General features: G+C 45.3%; 1 protein-coding gene across 1 annotated transcript; it reads right to left on the bottom strand.

Annotated features, from left to right (window-relative positions):
• Window positions 1–439: 439 nt before the first annotated feature.
• Window positions 440–11811, bottom strand: PTGER4 (prostaglandin E receptor 4). The gene is made up of 2 exons (XM_082335816.1): window positions 10599–11811; window positions 440–2364 (listed from the first exon to the last, which is right to left on the bottom strand). Exons 1-2 carry the CDS (start codon window positions 11427–11429, stop codon window positions 1771–1773), a joined length of 1425 nt encoding a protein of 474 aa, XP_082191942.1. The 5' UTR covers window positions 11430–11811; the 3' UTR covers window positions 440–1770.
• Between the last annotated feature and the right edge of the window lie 287 nt (window positions 11812–12098).

Below are 12098 nucleotides of genomic sequence, written 5' to 3'. Positions count from 1 at the left end.
GTTTGTTCGCATGAAGAATTTTCATGGCTCTATGTCAGTGCTCTTGAGAACATTTTTAAAGATGGCTGCCTCTTGCTGATGGTGATCATTCTGTTGTGTTTTGGAAACTTATAGAACAAAGCATGTTTTGACAGCAGCGGAACGCAAAGTATTCCAAGATGGGAGGCTTGTTAAGGTGAGGAGTTGGCACTGAACAGCAGACTCATATAAACTTCTGAGATCAAGCAGAACATTTCCATTTAATTGTGATCTCCAAAATTACTTCAGTCAATACAACTGCTTAAACATATCAACATAAGGCTCAAGATTACAATAAAGCATTTCACATGAAAACACTTTAAGCAGCATAACATGCTTAGTATTTGACAAAACATCCTCCAAATATCTGTACAGAATTATTCTAATAAACAGTGTTTCTGGAACAAGATCGAACCCTTACAACACAAAACACAAAACTCCTTTTTGTCAGTGGTTAACAGCTGGTTTTGGTGATGTGTTTGCCATCAAAACTCTAGGAACAAATGATTTTCAAGGGCTGCAAGACCAGGATATGTTTCTATATAACCTATACTTTTAAATGAAGATTCTGCTTCCATGGTTTTGTACGTTTATTTGATGGAGTATCAGATTACACAGTCATAAAATTCTATTTACTATTTAAAGTAAAATGATAAATGTTATGAAAAAATACCTTTATTACATCAGTGATGCTTTAACTAAAGTGAATATTAAGACTATTAACCAGGGGTTGAAAGTTTCAGGCCCTGATACTTCTATATGTCCTTAACTTTACACGTAAGGAGTCTCCCTGGCAGCAGAGGGACTACTCTGATGGGCAATGTTAAGTGTGTGCCTAAGTGTGTGCAGAATGTGGGCCAAAGTACTCGGAGAGGCGCAGATGTGTTATACAGAGAAACGTTCTCAGCGCATAAATAAAATCTGGCTGTTTAGTATGTACATATACTGAAACAAAATATTTTTAACTGAAAGGATATGTTTTATTTTTTTCTCTTAATAGCGCGTATATTCCCATTTCACTCAGAAAGTGCTTATGTTTCTCAGCTAGAGAATTATCTCATCAGCTGTGAATCTAGCATGGACAGTATATCTAAACTAAGAATATCTTATCAGCAGGAAATACTGGGGGAAGAGAAGGCTGGCAATCTTACCTTGTATTAATAAAAAACCTTCTCATAGAGAAGAATAGACTTTTAAATATTTTCAATCCTGATATATATACAACAAACAGTAAAAATTCACATTTTCATGCTTTAGTGAGACACTTTAAAACCCTGCCCCAGGCAGCTCTCAGAGCAGCTGTATCCAGTTCCTAGCAGCTGCCTCACATTCAGCTCTAGTACCAGAAGCTTAAACTCTTGATAGCTGAGCAACCATGGGGACAGAAAACACAGTTCTACCAGATTTGGAAAGGGAAAGAAAGAAAAAAGTAAGTAAGTGATGGGTCATTCTATTTCCAGAGGCCCAGTAGCTCTCCTGTGTCCCAGAACAAGAAAAGGCAGTTCATGTTTCCAGTCCCATTAGACCTGCCTTGTACCTTTTCTGATGTCAGGGCCCAAGTGCAGTGTTTGTTCCACTCAGTCCTCAGTAGTCTGAAAGAAATGTACCCATCACACGGCAAGAGAAAAATAGCCCTTTGGAGCACAGCTGAACCCCTCTCCCCTCGAACAGGCAGAACACCTATCATCTATTGCACCAGTTTTTTCCAATGTATCAGGAAGTATCCCCAGGGTTGATGCCTTTCACGGCTATCTATATAGACTTTTCTGATAAATTCAATGTCTCTGTGGGAAAGGTGACCTGCAGAGGGCTGCCCTTGGAGGTAGAGCTGGCCCTGCCACCAGACCTGATTTCATTCACTAGGAAGACGCTCTCGGAGTCCTGCCCCTGTGAAGAGTCCGAGGTCTCCGAGCTACGCAGTGTCCTTACCGACGTGGTGTCAGACTGGGCCAAGCTGGCAGTGGGACCTGGAAGCAGCACGCGACCCCCAACACTGCTTTCGCTTAACTCCGGAGGATAGAGCAGCGTTTGTGAGGTGCTGCTGATCTCCCTCAGCTCACGGGAGATGAAGGAGGGCGACTGACTTGACATGGCAGAGGAGGTTCTGCGGCCATCCACGCAGTTGAAATTGCCCGCCGAATGCTGCCTCCGAGCCCCTCCAATGCGGCAGAAGAGGCATTTGATCTTCTCGATGGCTTTGCTGAGCACAGTCTTGCGGAGGAGGATGTAGACCCACGGGTCCAAAATGGGGTTCACCGAGGCAATGCGGATGGCTTGCAGATCAGGGTTTTGCCTCACATCCTTCACCGATTCCGGCTGGTACAGCTGGTTCACGAAGACACGGACCTACCCAAGAAGAAGGGGGAAGAGAATGACACAATTATAAAATTACATCAGGAATTCAAACTTCACATTTCAAAGCAGACATCTCGATTTGCTACAGCAAGCTATGACAAGAGAAGAGGCTGGAAAAGCCAGGCATCTCAAATTGGCAGCTGTGAGTTTATTTTTGGAAATAGCAAAAAAATCAGAGACATGAATCTGCTTTAAACTGCCCTTCTTTGTTACAAGTAGGAAAGGAATGGCTCTTTCTCTCTCCTTCCTCTCATAATTAATCCTTGAATCTCCACCTTTTGACTGATGTTTTTAAAAATTTCTTTTTCCTGGCAGAACTTGGGAGCAAAGATGTAGACCTGTATCCTGCTTCCTTGGTGTACCTTGAGTCTTACACTACCTGCAAAGACACATGTGACTGAGGAGACCTGGACAATCAGTTCCTCTAGCAAACGTCTAATAATTGTTTGTTTAAAAACAAACTGAAACACAGATTATAATCCAAGTACACTAGACTCTGGAAACAAGTCCAGAGCTGTTGATTCCCAAGTTTAGAAATGCATTTTGCTGGCACCTGCCTTTACTGAAATTGTTTGCATACCCTCAATGGTTTGCTTGCTGCAGCATGGTTTGGAAACAAGAAATGGCAGGGGGGAGGAAAGGTCCCCCAGCTAGGATATTTTTAATAGGTCAAGTTGATGAGATGATTGCAGCACTGGACTGGAGTGCTCTGCTCACCTACATAAGCCAGCATTTTGGTTCTACTTACAAAAGCACAAAAATACTGATGAAGTGGTCAAGAATTTAAGATGCTGAATCATAGAATCATAGAATTGTTTAGGTTGGAAAAGACCCTTAAGATCATCAAGTCCAACCGTTAACCTGTCACTGCCAGGTCCACCACTAAACCATGTCTTTGAGCACCACGTCTACACGGCTTTTAAATGCCTCCAGGGATGGAGACTCAACCACTTCCCTGGGCAGCCTGGTCCAGTGCCTGACTGCCCCTTCAGTGAAGAAGTTTTTCCTAATATCCAATCGAAACCTCCCCTGGCGCAGCTTGAGGCCGTTTCCTCTTGTCCTGCCACTTGTTACTAGGGAGAAGAGACCGACCCCCACCTCACTACAACCTCCTGTCAGGCAGCTGTAGAGAGCAAGAAGGTCTCCCCTCAGCCTCCTCTTCTCCAGGCTAAACAACCCCAGCTCCCTCAGCTGCTCCTCGTAAGACTTGTGCTCTAGACCAGCTGCTGCATGAAGTGACTATTTAATTAGCAATTTTACTTTACCATGCACAGCATTTAAGACTAAAGGATTCTGTCTTCTACACAGAAATGTTTTCTTCAGCTTCTTCCTTTGAATCCACAAAAAAACCCTAGTCCCTCTCCTGGTTTAGAAGCCACTTTTGTAAATGCTCCTGTGAGTAAGGCACAGTCCAATTCTTTCATATCAATTGTTATCTTTCCAGTGTCACTACAGAGGATGGCATCATATGAGTTTGTTATGTTGATCAATCTCAAATAGCTGTTCTCCATTTTAGCAAGACCTACGCAGTGTCCGATTATAGGAAGGCCTAGGAAAGCCACTAAAAAGCATTGATAATGGAAGACACTGTTCTCTTCAGATTCCTTAAGGTAAGTCAAAATAAATCCCTTCATTATCTTCTTATCTGATACAGTAAAAATCTAGTAGCAAAATTACGAGGTTTTTAAAATCTCACCCTTGACTCCTGAAATGAATCAAGTCTTGCCTAGCTAGGTGGTTACATACAAGGAAGCAGACAAGCATTTAAATAAACGAGCCAAACTAGAACAGCCCTCTTAAGTCATTTTTATTAGAAGTTCTGCATGTGAAGCTGTCCAAGTCTGGTGAAAAATTTCACAATTCTGTTTGGAGAAATATTCCTGCAGCAGGGCAATGTGGTGGCATTCGGCTTGTCGGAATTCAGAGATTGAGTGTGCTCCAAAGCTATCAGTTGAGTATGTTTAAAATAACAGTCTCTCTCAAACAGACTGTCAAATCAATGATTGCCTGTATTTTCTTTCTCAATACTTTTCTCCAGGTTTATGGGTAGCAAAACCTGCCCACAGAAGTAAAAATTTGGGAAAATCTTGAATTTATACAGCAATATAATGGTGCGAGTTTTATTCTCAGTTCCTTTCCTATTGATTTCTAACACTGCAGGTGTCTTTTTGATAACTAATTTATTGACCTTATTTTTCTGTTAAGACAAACACGCAATTCAAGTACTTCAAAGAGTGTTCCTATGCATATCGAACTTATTTTTATGGGGATTTCTTTTATTAAGCTTTACTTGCGGTAAATTTTTTCATCATTTGTTTTATGTGAGCCTCCTATCCGACACCCACCACGACATGATTCCACGCGTCACCAACTGAGAGAAGACCAGCCCCGCCAGAGGCCAAAATTTTGGAATACCTGCAGTTTGGCTGGTACCGATGATTCCTTAAAACCGGCCTTAATTAAGCTCTCCCGCCATTTGCCGGCGGGGCGGCGGGGCGCAGGGAAGTCCCCGGGACACCCTTCCCGCGCGCCGCTAGGTGGCACGGGTGGCCCACGGCCACGGCCAGGCAGCAGCCACCGGCCACCACCGCGGCGGCGGCTCTGCCACCTGCCCGGCGCCGAGGGGCGGCCGCTGCAGCCCGGGGGAGGCTGGCGAGTGGAAACGGGCAGCCGCCGGTTCACTCCGCAGGCGGGGAGAGGCTTTGTGGCTCCCGTTTGTCAGCCTGGGCAAGTAAAGCTGCTGGCGGCGACAGCGGCACGCCGAACCCGAAACGCGGCAGTTGGGATCGCCGAAGCTGGAAGGCTGAAAAATAAGTTGACGCGGCGTTGTCTGGCATCGGCTAAAACCTGTTCTTGAAATACCGACTTGACCATTTGTGTGGCATTTTGTTCCCCTCCAAAATGATAAGAGGTCAAATGTATAAATATACAAAGGCCAGATTTCCTCAGGGGATTTAACCTGTGCCGTAACATTTCTTTCCAAATGCTCCTTTTCTTTTTCTGTACCGCGATCTCGTTATGCAAGGGAATACACCCTGAAAGGGTGCAAATGCTGGCCTATATATTTGAGCAGCGGACCATCGGACAGGTGCGTGCCCTGAGAGCCAGGAGTTCAAAGGACTGAGGGAGTGGAGGCCTTCTAGCAGCTTATATGACTAAATGCAGTCATTACCGGGAAGATCAGAGGTGTGACAGGGAGGGGTATTTGCTGATAAATTCATCCAGATCGCAGAACCAGAAGGCACGCTTTGAAGATAGCTGAAGAAGTACACAGTCCAGCTTTGGAGACCTTTTTTTTTTTTTCTCCTTTAAACTTGGAGCTATAGTTACACGTCAGTGATTTAATAGTGGGATTGTTCTTTTGATAAGCAGCATATGAAATTTCACCTTTCTCCGTCTACCTGGCAGACTTTATGGAAAGACAAAAATGTCTTTCAGTGCTGACTCTGTGGCTGAAAAAGACAATTGCTAATTGCACAGCACAGCTTGCTTTATGTTATCTCTGTATGCCTTATTTCCTTTTGACAGAAATGCGGCACGTTTAGGTTAAAGATTCATAAAATGGACCTATTTAGTGAAAACTTCGGACTGTACAAAACTGTTTCTGCTTCCCAGAAAGGTCTCATGTCTTTTATTAGAAGCCCCCCAGAATGCCAAATGCATTTATCAATTCAGACCTATTGCTGGGATTACATCTTAATCACAATAAGGTAAAAATTAATCTGTGTTGGAAAGTCAGCTTTATACATACTGGTGAAACAGCATTTACTAATATATCATCTACAAGAACAGCAAGAGAGACATCCTGTTTTGGCTACAAGTCTTCTGCTGCAGGAGGTAGCATGATAAAGGGTATTGCCTTGCATCTTCTAAGTAAGTGCCGAGTAAGTGGAATCCACTACTATATTAGCTAATCTGATGACTGAATTTGTGCAATCTGAAATCCTAATTAAAGAAAGAAGCAAACTACCACAATTCAAATCTCAAAAAAAAAGAGTTTTGTATGTTAGTTTTGTAGCTGTAAAATTCAGGCAGCATCTCTTAAAAGTACTAGCGGTATGTTTGCAATTGTGTTAAAAAGTGCATAGCTCCAAGGTATGATGAGTTTATGCTCAAGTGATAGGTACTTGTAGGATCAGAGTCCTCTGTGCTGTTTGCTGCTTTTCCTTTTCACTAACTACAGATGCAAATCATGATTTCTAATCCTATGAAGTACTATAAAGTCACCTGTATAGTTACAGTCACACTGGTAATTGTCTTCATAGCTTCTACCTGCCCTCAAAATCTCCCCACATACCGATAGGATAAATTTAAAAACCGTACGGTAGTAAGCAGGAACAAGTTTTTCAGCTCTACAAGCCAATAACCTTTGCCCTTCAAGGGCTTGGTGTCTGCTTGGTATCTACTCCATTGCTCAAAAATCACGTCTGCCACCTTGCTGTTGGCTGTGGACAGTCCCTGACATTTAAAAAGAAAAGTTGAAACCAACCAAGTCAAAAGAAAATTCAAACTTCTAGATCAATTAAACATTAAGTCAGAAACTCTTGATTATTTCATGCAATCCACCAGATGTACACCCTGAAATATTATATTTTATTTTCCACTTCACCATAATTTAACAACAGTGCTCAGTGGTCAGGATCAGAAAAAGATCATGCACTTGAAAATCTTAAGAGCATCTGACAGACTGCTGGAGTGAATTACAGACTTTGAGTAGTGTGTGCCTATTTACTCCTGAAATAGTTTGGTGTTTTTTTTTTTTTAAAGGCCAGATAATTTCTACTCTATTCTTGACAAAATTCCTCCTAAAATAACATTCCCTACTTTTAACTCTATCCCCTTCTATTTTCTAAAAACTCACACTATTTGAAAAGATGAGACAACCAGTGTGAAGTGCAGACAAGAGTCAGCACATGATTTATGTATTTTCCTTATTTCACTTTTAAACTATTGTCAGATTCTTCTTCATGTCCTTCACATCAGTTTCTGCACATTGAGAACACATGAGGTTATATCAAAAGTTTCCTTTCACTAATGTTTTTCGTTCAACTTTTCTTTCCTTGATAAATTTGATCAGCCTTCAGTTCTGTCAAGTTTGTTCAGCGTTTTGCACAAACCCCATAATTTTGTTATAGCACTTGTTGTCACTGTAAAATTTTACTGATTTTATGAATAAATCATTATGATACTAAACAACCCTACTTGTAAACTGAGTGCTGGAACATCTCATTATTAAAAGCCGCTGTTCTCTGTGACTCAGCTTGCTGTTCTTTAACCACTTTTTAAATCAAGACAAGCCTTTGCTTATTATTTCAGGGCTATTTAATATTTTAAGGCTTGAAATTTTTTTGTCAAACTCTAATAAATGTCGCCTGCTGGACCGCCTCTGTCTGCTATTTTATTATGTTGTGAAGGTGTTCATTCTAAAATGTTAGAGGTTTATCTCTCTCAGAAGTTGCTTTGCTTTGACTTAAGTGATGGTTTATTCAGCTGAAATCATCAGTAGGAAGTCAGATCATCAGAAAACTTCAGTCACAAAGCACCCTGTGAGCTTGCTTTGTGTGTCTGAATCATGCCACCACCACCACCTTACCACTCGCATGTTCTTGATGACTGCCAGGCTGTCCTGTTATAGATGAGCATCTCACTTGGTAAGAGGTCCCTAAAACTCCCCCGAGTCATGAAAAGATACATCTATATTAGTGAGTTACCTATCTCTGCTAGTGTCTTTTTCTAGGGATTTACAGCATAAAGGTGTCAATTCTCTGAGTTTATACCTGAATTCTTAACCTCAGTCTCTATGCAACCAAAAGGCTTAATACAGCAGCATACACTGCAGTACATCGTGGCACGAAGAAGCATATATGGCTATAGCTTATTCCCGCAGGGGGAGGCAATGACTTATAAAAGCTACTTAACAACGAAGAAGTTTAACCATACTGGACACTGTGATGATGTGTATATATGTGGTTAGGTTTTTTTTGGGGGGGAAGAAAGCTTCCTTTTTTTCTTAGTCATCCATCTAAGTGAAATGACAGTCTCTTACGTCATACTAGATATAGATGTGCTGCTTTAGCAGGGAAAAGCTAACTTATGTGAACACTCCCAAGGTAACACTGTGCGTTTATAAGTAGTGAAATCAAGGTCTGAGACAGCTACACAACTTCATCACCTGCACCTTCACATACCTTCTGCTATACACAAGTTTTTCACTAGCTACTGTTTAAATAATAAACCTTTTGCCCCACCCAGGTGCATTAATTTTAACTGTCCACAATCCAGTTCCCTTTCTGTAACCCCTTCCTCTTGATTTTTCCGTTTTTTTGTTTTTTAATATTCTGTAAAAGACTCCAAATGGATATGAACAATTTCATTTTGCATTTTACGCTCAGACTTCTCAGCCTTCCTCTAGCTGCTCCTCCACAGGATAAGGTTTGCCTTTTTTCTGAAACAGCTGAAGTCCACCAGCTGATACTCTGTATCACATTACCACGCTATATTTAATTCCCAGAACCCATTCTCTGCATTTACCAGCATCTCTTTTGAAAATGCAATATTGTTCTTTTGCGAAGCAGCTGTCATAATACTAGATTAATCAAATTAAGTACTGTCAACCCACAGTACTGTCGGGGTTTTGGCCACTCCATGACCTGATGCCTCCCGGTGCAGCAAGTCGGCTCGCCCCTGCAGTTTCTGGAGCTGGACTGCAGGGCAGGTCGCGCGCGGTGCCTGCACCCAACGCGCGCGCACCTCCCGGAGACACCCTGCGTGTGGCTCAGCCAGCACCTCTCGACTTCCTTCAGACACCAAGCAACGAACGCGTGGCACCGTGCTCGGTCACGCCACGGCGCAACGCAAAGTGACAACGCCAAAGGACGGGAGACGGCCTTCGGCGACAGCTGGGCCGCCGGTGCTCCAGCACAGCCACACTTCACTGGCTCCTGTTTATGTTAGTAATGTGGCAAAACTGGCCAGACCCTTGCGATTACAGCTCCTCTAAGGCAGGCGGACGGACTCGCTGACCTCTCAAGGGTCCTGTTCACATGTACTTCTCTAAACCTCTTACCGTGGTATACACTATTTGTTTCACATCCTCAGCTGGCCAGCTGTATTTCACACACATCATAGCCCCTCTGCGACAGAGGGATCACCCGACTGACAATAAACCCCCTTAAAACAATCCTTCTAAAAACACTTTCTGTCTGACAACCACTGCTTGGCTCCCTATGCTGTGTTTTGGAAGGTGGCGAATAAGGCAAGCCAGCTATTTGTTTAATGTCTCTGAGCCAGAAGAGGAGAGAAGTTTGCCAAGTTTAATTATGGTGGGTGGCAAGCAAGAACTGAGCCTCCAGCTGGTGGTTTTTGTTTTTGTTTTTTTTTTTTTTTTTTTTTTTTTTTTTTTTGTCCTCCTTGGAGATAAGGTGGAGGAATAGAAATAAGTGGATTCTGCATATTCGGTTCAATGACAATAATTGTATTGTCTGTTTCAGAAAATTAGCAAACGGTTAGTGGCAATGTTGCCTGACATTTCGGGATGATCTTTAGGTTTATGTGGGCGAGATTCCTCCAACTCTCATTTAACTGAGAATTACACTGATAGGTCGTTCCACTGAGTTTACTCCTCCCACAGTGGGGAAGCTGCTGGAGGTATGTAAAAGTGTGGGATCTACCCAGAGACGGTGGGTGAATCCCTCAGGAGGGGAAGCTCAGCTCAGGTTTTGGGTGTGAAGCACTCTGTGCGTTGCTGGTGCCAAGTGAACGGAGCTCTCTCCTCCTTCCACATGCACATCAAGGACTGCTGTACCCTTCAGCAACAGTGTGCGCATTTTTAAAACACAATAAACATCCAGAAATGCAGGCCAGACCCAAACCTCACTCATCACAAATTAATTTTGGAAGTGAACTTTAAAGTGCCTTTAGCTCTCAGTAAGATTTTTGCTGTGTGGATTCCAGTTAAACAGTGGAAAAATTATTGAGAATTTTTGGCGCTGTATTGTAACCAATCAAAGGAGCCTGGGACTTGGGATAAGCGTGTTTCTTTTCTTGTAAATATAAATCAACAAAACTTTCTTTCACCATGCATGTATGCTAACAGCCTTTAAGTTATTATAACAGTCTGCAGCACCAGCTAAATAGGAGTCTGTCCTACAAGCACAAACTAGGAGGAGAAAAGACTCAGCAGTGCGGGTGATGGAAAAGAAGAAGGGTTGCGAAACGTTACTCACCACCAGAGGAATGGAGCAGATGACCACCACCAGGGAAGTGGCAATGAGCAGAATAACCATCTGGATCTCTGCTCCAGCCATCCGACGGAAGCTCCGGCGTCTGCGAAAGTCAGATAAACGGCTGGAGGTGGTGTCTGTCCCCAAGGACGTGCGTCGCATGAACTGGCGGTGCATGCGAATGAGGGCCACACACACCAGGATGTTGCAGATCACAGTGACCATGATCAGGAAGGAGCTGAAGCCAGCATACATGTAGGAATATGCCGCATGGGTGGCCTCCTTTGCTCGCCAGTCTATGAAACACCAAGTGTAAGGGTACTGCAAGGTAGATTTGCCGAGTCCCATGCTGGGGAGGGCGCAGAACAGCACGTTGGAAGCATAGATGGCAAAGAGCGTGAGCCCTGCCAGCTTCTTGTCTACATAATGGTTGTAGAAATAGGCATGGTTGATGGCCAGGTACCTCTCTATAGACATGGCACAGATAATGCTGAGGCCAGAGAGTCCAAAGAAGAGGAGGATGAAGGAGCTGTACTCACACAGCGCTGGTCCTCCCGGCCAGCGGTTCTGCAGGTACGTGGCGATAGTGACCGGACTCACCAGGCAGGTCCCCAAGAGATCAGTGACCGCCAGCCCGCAGACCAGCGTGTAGAAAGTGGTCTCCTTCTGCTCCTTCCTGGACTTACAGAGCACCACGATGGCGATGAGGTTGCCCACCACGCCGAAGATGAACATGACGGTGGGGATGGTGGGTGGCTTCCCGCCCTCGGCCCCGCTGGCGGTCCCGTTGGCGGAGCCATTCGCAGGTGGCATGATGGTGGGGTTGAAGGACATGATGCCCACGCTGCCGTTGGGGAGTCGAGCGAAGGCAAAAGCGAGATCGAAGGGGTAAGGCAGAGTAAGGCAGGGGGTAGTCTAGCGCGGAAATAAAAATTCAAATGAGCGAAAAGAGGGGAGGGGAAAAAAGTGGTGTATTGTAGTTAAAAAAAGAAAGAAAAAGTCCTAAAAAGGAGCCGAAGCGTGGTGCCGTCCGGCAGCGACCGACTGCAGCCGGGGAAGCCGAGCCTGCCGCCTCCTGCCGCCGCTCTCCCCGCGCAGACCGCAGCGCTCCGCCGCCCAGCCCGCAGGGGGATCGGGGCGGCCCGAGCGCGGAGCCGAGCGGAGCCGAGCGGAGCGGAGTCGCCTCACCGCTTCTCGCACCGGCAGCGGGCAGCGCTCAGCGCGGCGTGGGGCGGCCCTGGGCGGGCGGGCGGCGGCTCCAGGTGCCCCCGGGGGCGGCGCGGGAAGGTGCCGGAGCGCGGTGGCCGCCGCTCATCCCCTCCCGCCGGCCGGCGCGGCGGTGCGGTGCCTTGCGGGGCGCGGGCGCCGTCTCGCTCCCCGCGGCGCTCCCGCCGAGTTTCGCCGCGGAGGGCGGAGGCGGCGAGGGCAGCTCCCGCCGCTCCTCCCCGCCCTCTCGCCCCATTGGCCGCGCCGGGGAGGGCAGGTTGCGCGGGCCCGGGCGCG

Source organism: Platalea leucorodia, assembly GCF_965183815.1.
Source record: "Platalea leucorodia genome assembly, chromosome: Z".
Taxonomy (NCBI): domain Eukaryota; kingdom Metazoa; phylum Chordata; class Aves; order Pelecaniformes; family Threskiornithidae; genus Platalea; species Platalea leucorodia.
This window is presented reverse-complemented; position numbering and strand designations above follow the sequence as displayed.